At 44.5% G+C, this 17,162-nt stretch overlaps 1 protein-coding gene across 1 annotated transcript in view; it reads left to right on the forward strand.

The window, feature by feature from the left end:
- Window positions 1-17,162, forward strand: part of ctbp2a (C-terminal binding protein 2a) — a 40,989-nt gene that overhangs the window by 18,278 nt on the left and 5,549 nt on the right. The window contains 5 exon segments of the mRNA XM_018749465.2: window positions 8,428-8,582; window positions 12,229-12,373; window positions 12,559-12,765; window positions 15,308-15,522; window positions 16,362-16,492. Coding sequence (XP_018604981.2) covers window positions 8,428-8,582; window positions 12,229-12,373; window positions 12,559-12,765; window positions 15,308-15,522; window positions 16,362-16,492 — 853 coding nt within the window.

The following is a 17,162-nucleotide window of genomic DNA, read 5'->3' on the forward strand; positions in this document are numbered from 1 at the left end:
AGCCAAGTGAAGAGAAAGGCTGAAAGACGTGTATATTTTTTTTAATTTTAATTGTATTTTTTTCCCACTGAAGTCGGGCTGAGGGGGACCATTGCCGCAGGAGGGTTTGCCATTTTTCCCAGGACATTAAAACAAGGAGAACAAAAGCCCCCCTCCTGACCTGTTTCCCTCCACACATGGGGGTCCGTGGGCTTTTTTCGTTCTTGTCCTCCTCCTCATCCTCCTCCTCCTCCTCCTCCTCACAGGGGTATTCCGTCTAAAGATGGTGCTGCCGGGGGCAACGCACGAGCTCGATTGGAGACATCTTCTCTAGCCAACCGGAGCGAGACTGAGGGCAAGAGAAGAGCACCGAGGGGGAGGGAGGGAGTGGGGGGGGGCATAGTGACATAGGGGGTGGGGGATACCCTCAGGATATACTCTGAGAATCTTCTTTTCTCCTCTTTTTTCCTTTTTATTGTCTTTTTTGGCTGCCATGTGTAGTCCTTAATCAGAAGAATGTGGAGACAAAATTTTCCAGGCAAGGAGCACGTTTCCTGTTTTCTGTTCTGTTTGTCTAATAAAGTGTGGCATGCGGGGGGTGGGGGGGTGGAGGGGCTCTGACAGCTCAATTTTTTTCTGAATAGAAGGATTTGGGGCTGGCAGGCGGGTAGGTGGGGAGCTGTCGAGTGGATAAGTGGTTGAAATACTTTTTTAATGCACTTGCAGCTCTACGGCAAAAGCTTTACTGTGAGGTTGGCAAGTAGCCCCCCGCCGCACCTCACCCCCCCCGTGTAAAGTTTGAGCACTGTAACATAGGCAACGCAGATTAACGGGAATTACAGCCGCTGTCCATCGCTGCTGTGGACGCATGCTTTTGTTCCTGCCCCCCGATAGCGTGCGGGAGATGGGGCCACGCTGGGTACGCACAAAGGCCGCCATTTACTGCACAGTTCTCTAATTTTCTTGGCAGGGGAGCTATTGGTGTGTCAGGCAGCTGGGTGGTGACAGGGGTGGGGCAGACGCAGGGAAGACAGGACGCCTTTGTGTTCTGCTGGGGAGGGGGGGATGGGGGGGGGCACTAGGGTTGGTGATGATGGGGTGGGAGAAGGAATGGGGTGTTGTGTGTAGTGGGGTGGAGGCCACCAACAAAAGGAGCTTGTACTTCTTATTGTGTTTTTATTGTGGCAAGTACTGTTCTTTATTTGGCAGAGCTTAAGTGTGTGTGCGTGTGTGTGAGAGAGAGAGAGCGAGAGAGAGAGAGAGAAAAGTTAACCTTCACTGTGTTCTGGACAGTTTAAAGTGTGGGCTGATTTCCAGGAAAACTAAGTGGAAACTCTTGAAGTCAGACACCTTCTTAACTCCCAGATCTGCATGTTGTGGCCCTCTGTTGTGACTGGCTTGATGCAATTGCTTCTGGCACCCAGCCAAGCTCGCGTGCGCACGTGTCTGCGAGCGTGACCACATGTCAGCCTGCGGGCTGCTGCCTTTCTTCCCGGAACCTTCACTCTGTGTTTCAAACCCGATCGGACCAGCAGCGCCAGGGGCAACATCATCCTTTGACTGTGGCTTCCGTAGCTTGGGTGTTGCCAGGCAACCGGAGCCAGCTGTTGATCGCCAGCCTGAGCTCTCCCCTCTCCGGCTCTAGGCCGCCTGTTGGCTGGAGTAAAGAAAACAGTTTTGACAAAACCTCCATTTCGACCGCTGCAGAGCGTGACATCACTGTGCGGTGGAAATATTTCACCATTCCCCCCCCCCACTTCCTTTTGTTTTTCAGAGTTTTATTGTTGGCTGGGCCACGAGACTATCACGGACACTGCATAATTGACTGTGGTTGGGGGGCGTGATAGGGTGTTCTAAAATCAGGATTTCTTTTTCTGCTGTCTTGTTGTGCCAGGCATGGGTGTCGAGTATAAAATTAAGTATTGGGGGTAGGGGCAGAATGTAATAAGTGATCATTTTTCAGCCTCAGTTTCAAAATCCCACATTTCTGCACCCACGCAGTCCATGATGACACTAAAAGAAAAGGATGAATTACTCAATATTGTTTTGGAATATCATCCCATAATGATACAGGATGAAATTATGCAGTTTTTCCCAACCTGGTTCCAATTCAAGCATTTTATAAATATTATAACTGTTTATTTATTTATATTAAGACCCATCTTTGAGATTTAATTTAGCATTCCATGATCCTAATCAAGCTTCCTTGATCAGACTTGATCAATCTTGATCAAAAACAGGAGGCTGCCAGGACCCCATGGGCTTTGATCATTATGCAAATTAGAAATTCAGTAGGGTTTGTCACACTTCATAGGTGCTGTAAGGTAGTTTTTACCAGTAAAGCACCATTTTCGAATAGTTCATTCGTAGCTCTTTGTTACTACAGTATTCACTTGCATGTGGTAGTTCCAGCAAAATATCCACATGCTGATCACCACTAGCTGGGAAGTATTACTTCCAGTATTACTTAATTGTCAAGGTTTGTTTTTCTCAACATTCTAAAAACTGTTATTGAATATTAACCTTATTATTATTATTATTATTATTATTACTTTTGGGACAAGCGGTTTCAGACAATGTGTGTGTGTGTGTGTATTTAAATACAGCAGGGTATTCTTGTTGCAGTAATCTTAGGGTTAATACCTTTCTCAAGGGAACTGGATGTACATCTAGTAGGAGCTGGATGCAACAGTTCAGTTAGGTATCCAAGAGATGAAAACAGTTCCTAGTTTTGTTTCCTCATTTTTAATTGTCTTTGTTGAATCGTTAAATAAAATAACTAATTTACCACTCAGCCCAAGATAAAATTTTATTTGAAAAGTGATCTGGATTTTTCCAGTGTGGAGAAAAAAAGGTATGGGGTGGAAAAATAAGAAACATTCCAGTAATAAGCCAACATGAGCAGCTCTGCGAGTGTAATGATACTGCTGAAGAGCACGTCAACTCTCCAGACTCTTCGAGGGAAGGATGCATGGAAGGGCTACACAACAACAGCTGGCCCAGGTCTTCTTTAGTCCACCTTTTTTTTTCTCCAAGCAGAGCAGTGGGCAGTGTAGCACCGTTACACCAGTGCATTGAATTAGCAGAGTTTGAGCCACAGCAATTGCCCCTTACCCATCAACACATCTCTGAAGAAATCATATTGACTCAGTATGTCAGTGAGCAGTGGTACATTTCTGAGCCATATCTAACTGGTGGCATTGTACTGAGTATCCAGTTAATCAAAACTGGAAGCCAGGGAGGTATTTATTGAATCTACTTTTACATACCTTGAGTTGTATGTGGCTTTGGAGAAAAATTAATAACAGTGACTATTTCACCAAGCAACACGGCTACTGCATAGCAAGGGCAGCAGGGGACATAGTGATTATAGCTGTCACCTTTGGACTTGAAAGATGAAGGTTTCAATCCCATGTCCTACTGTAATGCCCTTGATGAAGGGGCCTTGATCACTTTCCCTGAATTGCTTTAGTAAATATGACCAAGTTATATACATAGGTAAATAATTGCACATAGCGTGGTGTCTTTAGAGAAAAATATCCTCAAAATTATTAAATGCAAGTACAGCCCCCGTTAGCCAGCTAACTTTGATGAGCGTGGTAGTTGAAGTGGACTTTCCAAAAAGACGTATAGTAAAAGGAAAGGATTAAAATCTAATCCCATGCACAAAACTACAAGACAAGGCTCTTCTCTGTGAAGTGAGGAAGTTATCATAGAGAGCTTGTGTGTAGCTCTATCTTCCACATCCTGGAGGCAGCTTTCGGGTCAGGTCAGGTGGCCTACTTTGGAAATGGCAAGAGGGTGTAGGAGTTATTCCCAGGCTCTCGGATTTGTCAGAACCAGGAATGCTGATGGTATAAGTGACACAAGCCAGACACTCAGAAATTCAGGAAGAGCGTTTTAAATTCTTCTGCACATGTGGCAGCATCTGTGTGGTAGGTTTCGTCTGCCGGTCTTCAGACTGCAGCCAACCGCAGGGTGAACAATTGCCAGCTTCTCACAGCTATGCCAGCATGTCCACCATGTCCGCATCGTGAGGCCTGACAAATCTGCCGTGGTGACGTCGATCACCAGCTGTCTGATCTTATTTTCAGTGTGCTTGTGTGGAGTGGGGGCAAACGTCTAAGAATCAGGAACCAGTTTGTTCCTCAGTAGGAGCACAGCCAGAAATCCATTAACCTTGCTGCCAGAGAGCTGCAGTTGAATAGAAGCTCGAGCAAACGAACCGCAGACCCACACAATCCTGCCTTTGCACGGTACTGATATCTCAATCATTGGCTTTGGGAGGAAAGGAATCACTCGGTCACCTTTTGTTAAGTGTGCAGTGTTATTGCGAGGCCACAATGTGACATATACCTTAAGCTTGCGACTCATAGAGAGGAATCATGTGACCTAAGTGGGCCCTGGAACAGGACATTTGATTTGCTCAAAGAGCTTTCTCGAGAATGGAGCCATGCCTCAGGCTTTAGTGTCACCTTCTGATGGTCCTTCATCCACAACCTCGGCTGCACACTAACCAGTTAGTTCTGTTTCCAGTGAACGTGAGGGTTGATCACCTGGAACTGAGAGACAGGCAGCCCAGCCAGCCTGTCCTTGGTAATGGGTGTCCAAGCCCAACGATGGGCACAAGTCCTAGAAGCTTTCACTCACAGATGCGTTCTAGTATCACTGGTTCCTCTCTGGCTTTACTTCTCCAGTTTTTTCTTTCTACCTTGTCCTTAAAAAAAAAAAAAATTATAAGCATTCTGGATACCATGACACATACTGTTCAGAATTTAAAGGTATGTTTTAATTGCACAACATGTGAAAGTAAGGATTAGCATGCATTGCAGCAACCATGCCTTCAAAACTGTAAATGGAAAGGTCAAAACCTTTGAGGGTTTTTTTTTTTAACTGTTCGCTGTTGAGGAGGCTAATTAACCTGCTTCAGTAAGTTATCCAGCCACTTACTGTAAGTGGTTGCAGATGTGAAACTGTGCGTTATGTAGTCCCTGTGGGTGAAAGAGTTTCCTGAGCAACTAAAATGATTTAAGTTAAAGACATCTTTGTTATTGCAAAAGGTGAAAAAGGGTGAGATATCTCCATCAGTGATCTCCATGACAACAGACAGGAGGCAGAGAGCGTATCATGGAGCACATTCACCCTTCGACTGAAGAGACAAAATTTTTCTTTTCCTCTCTTTTTGTTATCTGCTGCGTCTGTCGCTCACCTGTCACTTCGCCTTTCGTTCTGTAATGTTTCACACATTTTAACCCGGCAACCACATTTCCCTCACCCTTCTCATCATGTATGTTTAAAATTTCCAGTAAAACGAGTGATCTCATTTTGCGAGATACCCATCAACGTTATCCCCAAAGGTATGTGCAGATTGTTCTTTGCCTGGTTTACTTGGATCAATGCCCAAAAGTGCCCATCAGTGAGCTCTCTCCACTTAGAGGTCTTGCCATGTCTCTTCTGTTTACTCAAGGAGTCCATTCTTCTCTGTTCCCCTCTGTCTGCTGTTGTTCACTTAGCACTTCTCTTCTCCACCGCATCTGTTTTCTCACCTTCTTCACCACTAATCCTTTTGTTCCCCTGCATACGTTCTCTTTCGTCCCTGTTTCCTCTCCGTCCCGTTTCGCATCCCATGGAAACAAGGATAGACACTTTGAATCCAGTCTTGCTGTTTAAGATCGACTTCTTGCCCTATCCTGGTATTCATTGTCTTTCTACATCCTACGCTCAAGTCTTTGTCCTATTTCAGCATCCTCTTGTTCCCCTCTGAGGTGCCTCTTTGGACCCACGTCTTCTCTTTGTCCACTCCCAACTCTGTCTCCCATCAGCATTAGCAGTAGGAGGGTAGCATGATCCATGTAAACCAAGGTGCTGTCTTGCATTGGTATAAATCAGTGCAACAAGCAGCTGAAACTGCAGTCTTTAACTTGGCAGATGCTTTTCTCCAAAGCGACTTCCATTGAACTCTATGTAGTGTTATCAGCCCACGCACGTTATTCACTGTGGTGACTTACACTGCTAGATACGCTACCTACACTGGATCACTCATCCATACATCAGTGGAACACACTCTCTCTGTCACTCACACACTATGGGTGAACTTGAACATGTCTTTGGACTGTAGGAGGAAACCAGAGCACCTGGAGTAAACCCACGCAGACACAGGGAGAACATGCAAACTCCACACAGACTGAGCGGGGATCAAACTCATGTCCTCTCGTACCACCCAGGCACTGTGAGACAGCAGCGCTACTCGCTGTGCCACCATGCCACCCATAACTCTGACACTGTATGTGATGTAATGCACTGTGGTGGTAAAGCTCATCAATCAGACTGGAACCCGAATATTGACAGCCTCTTACTAAAACATCATGAGATGGTGATAGACTCGAAGAGTGGTATTAAGTGCTAGATTCAGCCGGCGGAGCACTTTGGGGGTCTGGTTTCAGTCCAAAAGTTTGATCCACTAATGTACTGTACATGAAGCCTCTTCCTCTTCTTCTGCCCCTCGTTGCATTAATCTACAGGCTTTGCTTTGTTAGGCATGTATGGCTATTAGAAACTAGTCAGCTGGCACATTTCTCTGTTTTTGCTTCAGTGTCCGGGTTCACGGTGGTTCGGGAGAAGGGGAGTGGTCATAGAGGTTGCTGACCTTTTACTTTCACAGGCCTGCATCAGGCAAAGCGAGCTACCTGGACTACAGAACTTACATGATGGTTAAGAGAAAACAAGTAAAAAATGTTCTCACTTCATGGAGGATATGTATTCCTGAAAATCCCTTCATAAGGTGCATTTTCAAACTGAGATTTCATTCCAAATGGTTTCAGCTGTAAAATTCTTTACACATTCATGAGTTTCAAAATTGGCACAAATTTATGCTAAATCCCTTTAAGATGGACAAAATTACTTACAACAGCTAACAATACTTATCATAACAAACATTGCAAGGCAGTTCCCCTCTGTTAATTACTGTATAATATTGTATTGCTGTTTGCCTGTTGACATTCCACTTTTTCTGAGCTATTTTGTACCGTACACTTAATAAATGCTCATGTACAGAACATACATGCATATTCTACTTAATGTTTATGAATTAACTCAACCTTTAATGAAAAAGAAAACAGAAGATTAAAGACAAAAAGAATCAATGAAAACAATCCATATGAGTTCACATTCACCGAAAAAGTTGACATGGTGTCTCATTGCCCCTGGGCCGTGGAATTGGACATTTGTTCAAATCATTCTTAGTCTGTCTTTGACTTAGTCTGTGTCTTAGTCCTTGTTTGCATAGGTTTCTTCCCAAAGACATGTGATTGATCCAGATTGGTGATTCTAAATGCCCTGTTGTTTACTGTAGCGTATCTTGCATTGTAGGTTACCTTGGATGAAGGTGTCCAGTTTTTACTAGTTAATAATCATTGTAAGTTGCTTTATAGAAAAGTTACTGCTGCATGAATAAGTTTATAAATTTGGTCCTCATAAAAGAGAAAACACCTCATAACTTGAAGCAGAGGTATTAAATTAAACTACTTGTAGAAAAAAATTAATTTTACACTTACACATCTGCAGTGGCTCGCTAGTTGGTATATATTCTAAATATCTGTCTATTGAGTATTAATGTTTCTTTTCTTTTTAAAGTTTAATATAACAGTACCTTTTGCTTATTACTTATTGCTTGTGCTTGTTTGTTTGTTATCAAATTCCCTCCCTGTGCAAAAAAGTGTTGGTTTTTCTGTGTAATGATCTGTGCATCCAGTCTCACCGTTATTGAAGATAGATGTTTTAGCTGTTACTTGTATTTACATGGGAGAAACCAGATTTACTGTAAGTGTCTGGACGTTTGAGAAGAGTGTGTCTGGGAATGTTAGCTCGAGCAATTTTTCCCTCCACTTTGGTAATGCGGCTGAGTGTTAGGATGCGACATAGAGCAGGGGATACACGGTTGCCTGGTAACAACAGGTTGTGGGAGTGCATGTGTGTGTGCAAGAGTGGTCATCCTGGGCCACCGGCCACCTTTCGAAGAGGACGTACAGGCTGAGCTCCAAGAAAGTCCATCTTTTGTCTGTGGATGGTGTTATAGTTTGTAGTGTGGATAGGATCATCTTTTTCTTACATGTAACTGGTTGAACCTTATGATCCTTGATCACAGTCCATCACTGCTGTCCATGTCCCTCTTATTGTTCACCTCCTGAGACTGGTGTTTGTTTCCATCTGGAAGGTGAATCTGCTGAGCTATACTGTATGCCACATTCCTTGTTCTGGGCAAAAAGCCACAATCAGCAGACATGTCTTTGGAATAATATTGTAAGTGATAATACGGGCTAGACATTGGAAGTGCTACTGATTAATTTGTGCAAATGATTGGTTTCTTTCTTCCCTAATATGTTTGGTAATGTAGCCCTATACGTTTTTTAACTGAGCAAGTTGCTCTCTCCCTCCTTCTGCCCACCACAGGCATCCGGCCCCAGATCATGAACGGGCCTATGCACCCGCGACCCCTTGTGGCTCTACTGGATGGGCGCGACTGCACCGTGGAGATGCCCATCCTCAAAGACTTGGCCACAGTGGCCTTCTGTGACGCGCAGTCAACCCAGGAGATCCACGAGAAGGTAGGTGCCGCTTCTTCACTCTCTGTGTGTCAAGAGCCCATAGTTCCACTATAATATATGTATCATCTAATGAGCGGTACGGTGGAACAGCGAGTAGTACTGCTGTCTTCCAGTGCCTGGGTGGTGCAAGTAGATGTGCGTTCGATCTTCGCTCAGTCTGTGTGGAGTTTGCTTGTTTTTCCTGTGTCTGTGTGGGTTTACTCCAGGTGCTCTGGTTTCCTCCCACAGTCCAAAGACATGCTGTTCACCCATAGTGTGTGAGTGACAGAAGGAGTGTGTTCCACTAATGTATGGATGAGCAACCCATTGTAAGTAGTGTATCTAGCATGTAAGTCACCTTGGTGAATAAGGTGTGTGGGTTGATAACACTACATAGAGTTCATTAGAAGTCACTTTGGTCAAAAGCGTCTGCAAAATAAATTTAAATAATAGAGTGAGCACCCAGACAAAACATTATTTCGGAGGTCATCAGAGATTACCTGAAACACACGTATTTGCTCACCCTGAGTCATGGCTGAAACTATGGATCGGTGATATTCTCTCGTATTTTTGAACATTTTATTTATTTAATCATCATTCATTATAAGTATCCATTTATCCAGCTTAATGTCTTTGCTGCCTAGAGCCTACCCTGGAAAGAGGGCACAAAACAGGGTGCAGCCTGCAGCCTGCATGGGGGACCAGTCCATTTTTGAAGAATATTTCTTTTGAATAATGCACGAAAAAAATCAAACAGGCAGAGATCATAACCTCTGTGAACCCTATGCATCTTTGGCCCAAGAAAGCATTTCGGCTCTCAGATTAACTCATTACTTTACCACAGTGGCATCTGGAGATTGTAGAAGCTGCACTTTCTGTGGTCCGCCTAGATTTGCATAGCCGAACCCATTAAAACACAGCGAAACCCAGTCATTAGGGATGTATCAAAATGAAGAAAACTTAAAAATTTATAGTTGCCTTCCCATTTTATATTTCACCTCCCTCCATGCCACTCTCTCTTTAACACGAAACTAATATTAAAGAATATTGGCTTTTATTCTCTTTGCAGTAAAAATAAAGTGGGCTCATTACAGTTTGATTTCAAAGAACAGCTTGCCTTTATCACCTGCATTGTTCTAATAGAGAGGTGCATAATGTGAGGGGAATGTAATTACAGTCCGCTAGCTTGTATTCGTTCTTTATTGCTTTTTATTCGGCAGCCGAGCTGCTCTGAATATATGACAAGAACTCTGAATGCGAGCGATGGTATCATTACAGAAACAGCTCTGATTCCTTTGCCTTATGAAAATACAACCTATGCAGAGCAGCATTTGCATAAAATAATTCTGTCTGAGACCTTGCACTGCATGGCTCTGTGTGTGTGTGTGTGTGTGTGTGTGTTTAACAGGATTGTGTCATGGAATGGTACAGCTAATTTAAATTCCTGTATTCCGCCATTTATGGAAATGCTAGTGGGTGGTGGGTTTGCTGTACTTAAGGGAGGGCTTTTGGATCTCCTTTCAGTCAACAATGCTTCAAAACACATCCAGATGGGCCTAAAAATTGCCTCCCTTGAAGCCTATCAGAAGAGGTTACCTTGAGGCTTTGAGGTTAGGAGCTGCCTAACCTGAGCTCACCAGGTGTGCCTGGTCTTACTGCTGCTGATTACCGCAGTAAAGAAACCGGAAATGACTTTTTACAAGAGGGATGCAAGATCCTTGGCACAGAAGCCTTGCCAGAAGATGCTCTCATCTGTGCTCTGTAGCATGATGGGTTGGACCTAATGCACCCCCTGTGAAGGTGGGGCAGTGAGCCGCTACTCCACTGGGGCCTTATGACATTTGCACAGAGTCCCAGCAGACTCTGAAATACCTGCATTCCGTTGGCCCCTTGCGATCCAAGCACCAACACTTGCTAGTAGTGATGATGATCAGAATTCCACTGTTACAGATCCTTGCAGACTGCTAGAGCAGATCTGTAGGGGCACCTGAGACATCAACAAACAGCGGATAAAATGTAAATGTGGTGAAATTAACATTCGCGAGAACTGTAGGTCTTTTCCTCTTGTTCCGCCTTTTATAAGTTGCTTGTTATTCAAATCCATCTAATCTGAGCCCAAAACCGTTCTCCTGACGCCTGGCGCAGAGAGCAACCCACACAAAGCAGTCTGCATAAATGCATGAATTAAAAGCTCCAGTTGTCTGTCGAACTGACTGAAGACACGGTGGAGGTTGTACTGTAATCAGGGGTAATGAGTTTCTGTGAGGTGGTGGGGAAGGGGTGGCAAGGAGGACAGGGTTCTCACTTCAACCTGGTACAGCGGTGTAAATGCCACTGTTGTAGCCTCACCAGCCAGTTGCACGGGACTAAATGAGCACACCGGAGAGATGAGTTCACACCACAAAGTCCAGCTTTCAGCCAGTGATGCCTGGGGATATGGCTCTCGCTAGTGGGGTTAACAGTGGTGACGATTCTACAGTCCCCACACCGACACCTGGAAAGAGCCCACAAACATCGCAGGAGTAATTGATTTTATTCTGGGAGGGGGATGGCAGTAATCTTTCACTGGGCCCAGAAGTCCTAGCTAGTCTGGAAGAGGTGAGTTTTCAGACCCTTTGTCAGCACCGAGGCCAGGAGAGGTAAGGGATTAGACCCAAGTGGGGGTGCGTTCGTAGGGACAGGGGAAAAACAGAGGTCGTGAACAGGTGTGGGTCTTCGAGGCGCGGACGTCGTTTCCAGGGCAGAGCAAAACTCAGTAACCGGGAGAGCAAGCAGGCGTCAGAAACCAGGAGAGTCAAAAACACAAAACAGGGAACTCGGGACAGGGATAAGAACACTAAATGTCACAAAGCCATGTGGGGAGGCATTTGCAAGATTCCACACCCAGTACCAGGATGGCACTGCCTTTATACCTGACCGGGCTGATTGGTACCAGGTGTTGCCATTGTGCTCTCGGGTGTGGGCGTGACACCCTTTTTAAATGTGGACAGAGATTCAGCAGTTCTGAGGGGGAGGGGGGAGGTTGTTCCACCACAACGGAGCCAAAACCGAGAACCTCAGCGCTTTACCTTTCATGCGTTGGGACCACCAAGCGGGCAGATGCGGAAGAGCATAGCGGTCTGGTTAGGGTGTAGCTTTATCATTGCTTCGGGAAAAAAAGCCTCATGTTTTCCATTAAAGTTGATGTGCCGTTCGGAAACGATTCATCTCCCAAAACATTTCCTTGCGTTAGTCATTGTTCACACAAAGGACGCTTAGCCAGTAACTCCCGCCTTTGGCGATAAATGGGCAAAATGAAATTAATGTGCTGGTCGAGCTTTTACCTCGAGTTAGGGATTCCAGGGCCTCGTCAGTGATAAAATCTTTATGGAAATTCACAACTAATCTGGCAGACACAGCTAATACAGTTAGCTGGAGGTGAATATAAAGCTATTATTTACTCTGAGTGCTTGATGAGACTTGGTAGCATGTGGGTTTCTTGATCCCCATCAGTCTGCTGTATGGCTTTCGCTATTAGTGTTCAGCACTATGTGAACACAGCTGGAATTTGATTGTTTTAATATCTCCAAAGCCTGTGTGCTCTAAGATGTTGTGAAGCTCTTTTTGGAGAACAGATTGAGGTTTTGGGATTGTTCAGTGGTAACCAGACGTCCTGTGTCTCCCCCAGGTGCTGAACGAGGCTGTGGGTGCCATGATGTACCACACCATCACCCTGACCCGCGAGGACCTGGAGAAGTTCAAGGCCCTGAGGATCATCATTCGTATCGGCAGCGGCTATGACAACATCGACATCAAGGCCGCCGGCGAGCTGGGTAGGAGGACTAATATCTGCTGGATGATCAAGCAGAGTTGTTGGGCAAGGGTAGAGGTGGTATAAGGGGGCACATGGCAGGGATCCTTTAGAGTGTTCTAGTTTACTGTGCCATTTATCTTTTAAGGACTATTGGGAAGGAGCTTGTTGTGTTTACGTAATCTTCACCCCCCCGCTCTGTCAAAGGGATCGCCGTGTGTAACATCCCCTCAGCAGCAGTGGAGGAGACGGCCGACTCCACAATGTGCCACATACTCAACCTGTACCGACGGAACACCTGGCTGTACCAGGCGTTGCGGGAGGGAACACGTGTGCAAAGTGTGGAGCAGATTCGCGAGGTGGCATCTGGAGCAGCCCGCATCCGTGGGGAGACCCTAGGCCTCATAGGCTTTGGTGAGGACAGCTTTGAGACCGATGACCCACACACCGGGGGTGTCCGAACAAAAGCACAGCTCCTCATGTGTACGAGCAGAACAATGAGAACTCAGTAGGTAGCAGGGGTATAACAAAGGGTATTTAACATTATAATAAACACTGTATTTCTTCATGATCAACTATTCAAGTACATAAGATTCGCAGTACCTGGCTGCTCATTATCTTCTTCATTCTGGCGGTAAGGGCGTATTTCATTTTTTCCACGTGCTTTCTGCATTTTTCTACATTTTATTGAATAAATAATCACTTAGTGGAATCTTTTTATGTACGGTTTGTCACTTTAAGTTAGATTTACCGCATCCTGATTTATAAAACCATAATTGGATAACACTGTGCGCTAAGGTGCTTCATTCCCATACATATCATATCATAAGATGGCAGTTTTCTCTTTTGATGTTCAGGTAACACCTGTTTTTGTTGTGTTTTGATGGAAATGCATTCGTATAAATAGCATGGATAATTAATCACTAACTAGACTAATTAAGTTGGGAGAAGGAGTTAGCATGAAAACGAGCAGACACATGGCCCTTTAGGAATTGAGTTGATGCATTCTCGCTCTTGTCCTTTCCCTCTCTTTTCTTCTCCATCAGTATATTAAAGTAATCTTTTTTTTTTTAAATTTAATTTTTTTCCACCCCTCTCTCTTTGCTAATGCTTTTCGCAATGTGCGGCTGCCCATCTTTCTGATGATGTCTTTCCTGTTTTTCTTTTTCGGTTTTACGTTCCCCTTTTTGAAAAAAAAAAAAAAAAAGCATACCTCTTTATTTCAAATAAAAACACTTTCATTAAAAGTCAGTGTGCTTTCTCTCTCACACTGAGCCTCAGCCCCCCGGCAACAGAAATACTAGTGGTTTTGCAAAACAATAATAACTATTATTGAAGTGTTAAAATGGACATGTGGGCGGAGAGTTGTCAGATGGACCCTGCTAAAAAACCAGATTAAACTGGTTTTATCAAAAACACGTTAGAGGGCAGCAGATGCCTTTGGCTTGCAGTTACTCGTGACATTTGTCCACCCCGTATTTGCTTTTTCCCTCCTTGCATTGTTCTAACATGCAGATCAAGGACTTGAGAGATCATGCATTTGCAAAGATTAATCAGCGCAATCCTAAAGATCCAATAAGATCTTCTCGTGAGCATACTGTATACCTATAGTTAAATTATTATTATTATTATTATTATTATTATTATTATTAAAATGTGTTGGCATCAACCTTCCTTTCTGCTTTCCGTCGATATATCTCGTATGAGACAGCCAGCTAAGCTCCACTGGTGTAGTGTATCCATATCCTCAGTCGCTCCTACTTAAAACTCCACTTATCTGCAGCATGTTGCTGAAGCTGTCAACAGGAAAACAGGAGCACTGTGTGAGGGGATTGGGTGTGCGTCGGAATGGTGTGTAAACAGTACGGCTGAGGTTCTTGAAACCCCCGAAAAAAACATTTCACTTGCTGCCAAGTAGAAAAAAACATCCACGCGTCTGGAGAAGCATAGAGCGAGACTGAAATTGCTTTTTCCCCTGAATTGACTCTCTCTCACAGGAACCTGTCAAGCTGAATTGACATCATGGTTTCACTGAATTTTTTTCCTCTGATTTTTGCCGGTCTGAGACTAGTTACGTGCGCAGAGATCACTGATCTCTCTCTGACAGATCTGGGAATTTGATGAGTAATTGATTGTCTGCGCTGAGCAGAATCCATCAGCCCTGCTGTAACTCCAGCCAATTCTTTCTTACTGACACCTTGCTGCTCTTAAGCCCCTAAAGCTGCAGTTATACACTCCAGAACTGTAGATACATTTGCACCTCGCCTTACTAACACAGCTGGGACCAAAAGTCTGTTCATAACTCAGAATTGTTTGATAATCCACCCAACATGTCAGAATCAATAAAATCTTAAAAATATAGCTTAATCCCTTTATTTATTCACAGGTTTTGTTAAAAGCATCAGATAGAGCTATAGTGAATTTAAAATGCAATGTAAGACTACATATTTATTTTTTCATACAATGGTAGGCTTCTAACAGACGTGGAGCTCTGTTTCTTTGGTGGACGGTATCTGTAAAAGTCTTGGATATAGCTATACTGCATAAAAATAAATTGGATGAAATTGCATGAGTACAGTTCTGAGAGGCTGAGCTCCCAAGCCCCTCAGCGCCGTTTTAGTTTCTATTCTCATCCAAATCAGAAACACATGACATCTTCACTCCTCAGCATAGAAATTTTAGGAAATTAAACGAGGAAGAAAATGCAATGGAAAATGAATAAAACGGGAAATGTTGGTATTCTCAAAAAATTCGTAAATCGGATCATAACACGGATACAAGTACAATTGTTATAGCTGTTGAGCCGAGCATCATAAAAATTTACCGACAGCTGGGTTAGGTTGGGCTATGTTCTGCCTCCAGAATGCTGTAGGGTGCAGTGAGTGTGATTTCTGACTTTGAATCCCCAGTAGTGCCCTGGGGCCATACTAAGGCTCGATCTTTCTGTCCGCGCCAGGTCGTTCTGGGCAGGCGGTTGCCGTACGGGCTAAGGTGTTTGGCTTCAACGTGATCTTCTACGACCCATACCTGCAGGATGGGCTTGAGCGCTCGCTGGGCGTTCAACGCGTCTACACCCTACAGGACCTGCTCTACCAGAGTGACTGTGTGTCACTGCACTGCAACCTCAATGAACACAACCACCACCTGATCAACGACTTCACCATCAAGCAGGTAAGGAATCAGGGTGGCGGACTGAGGGCCACCTTTACTCACGATTCTTTACCCCACATCTGCTCCAGAAATTTTCTGGAACTTGTTGCACTCACAGGCCTCCAGTCTACCTCCACCTAGCTTGACCACCAGGAAGCAATGTTCTGACACACTTAATCCTCAGGATTCTTGTGGCTGATTTCCCAACTCTTACCTGAGTCATGTAAGACAACCAGAATAAGGGCATCTCCTTGTAAACCTTCTCTCTATTCTGCTAGTTAAGCCTCAGAATTGTGGTTGTAAATTAAACCAGTTTAAATGTTCATTGCAGTGGAAAGTTTTGGAAGTGACTGTAGGTCTCTGGGTCTAAAGCCAAGCTTTCGGACGAGCAAATAAGATGTATTGCCATCCCCAGAGCTTTCTGGATCCTACGGTTCCGTTAAATGTAGAATTAAGGATTTGCTTTCGTCTATCTTGAAACACTTCTGTTTACCAGGATCCTGTAGCACCTCTGCCTTATTACAGAATGTTGGAGATGCAGGATATATTTTCAGCATGTGTTTGTGACACTAGAAACATATTTAATTTTTCCCTTGTTCCACTCTGTAAGAGATTTTTTCTATACCTGACCTGCTTAAACTTGCATTTATTTTTCAAGTTGGACATTTAATTGGTTTAGATATAGTACCACTCTAGTAGTATGACAGATCAGCAGGGTCTCACCAGAGGCCTTCAAACAAGATTTTAATTCTTCATGTCCAAACGGTGGTACTTGAACAGGGGCAGCTTACCCTGTATTTCTAGCTCCCTGATCCCCTTTCCAGCACACAGTGTTTCAGGACATGTCCCTCTTCCCTCAGATGCGGCAAGGGGCCTTCCTGGTGAACACAGCACGAGGCGGCCTGGTGGACGAGAAGGCCCTAGCCCAGGCTCTGAAGGAAGGCCGGATACGGGGAGCGGCCCTCGACGTACACGAGTCAGAGCCATTCAGGTGGGAACCAACAGCCTTCCATCATGAGTTGGGTTTCTGCTGCTCCGACCCTCCAAAATTACAGTCATGGGCAGAATAAAGCCCATATAAATGCTCAGAACAAACTGGTAGTACACCAGCTCTTAGTATTACAAAACAGTCTCATTACGAATTGTTTTGAATACAAAATATAAAAATGTCAATTTATTTATTTATTTATTTATTTATTTATTTTATTTTTTTTTTTTTTTAAATCTGGGGGGCGCGGTGGGGCAGTGGGTTGGACTGGGTCCTGCTCGCGGGTGGGTTTGGGGTTCGAGTCCCGCTTGGGGTGCCTTGCGACAGACTGATGCCCTGTCCTGGGTGTGTCCCCTCCCCCTCCGGCCTTACGTCCTGTGTTGCCAGGTTAGGCTCTGGCTCCCCGTGACCCCGTGTGGGACAAGCTGTTCGGACAATGATGTGACATGACATCTGCATTGTCAACCTTTTTTGTGACGTAGTGAAAGTAACGTGTGAGTGAAGCACAAAACAAACAGATTTCCGGCGTCAGTTACGTTCATGAACTGAGGAGCCAATGTACTATATTGAGTTGACAGACCTGCAGTGGTTTTTCTTTTTCCATTACCCTTGAATTTTTACCCAGTAAAACCGCTTTTGTAGCCCCTCTGTGAGGTGAGATTATAGATTTGCT

The sequence above is a fragment of the Scleropages formosus genome, chromosome 4 (genome assembly GCF_900964775.1).
Source record: "Scleropages formosus chromosome 4, fSclFor1.1, whole genome shotgun sequence".
Classification (NCBI taxonomy): domain Eukaryota; kingdom Metazoa; phylum Chordata; class Actinopteri; order Osteoglossiformes; family Osteoglossidae; genus Scleropages; species Scleropages formosus.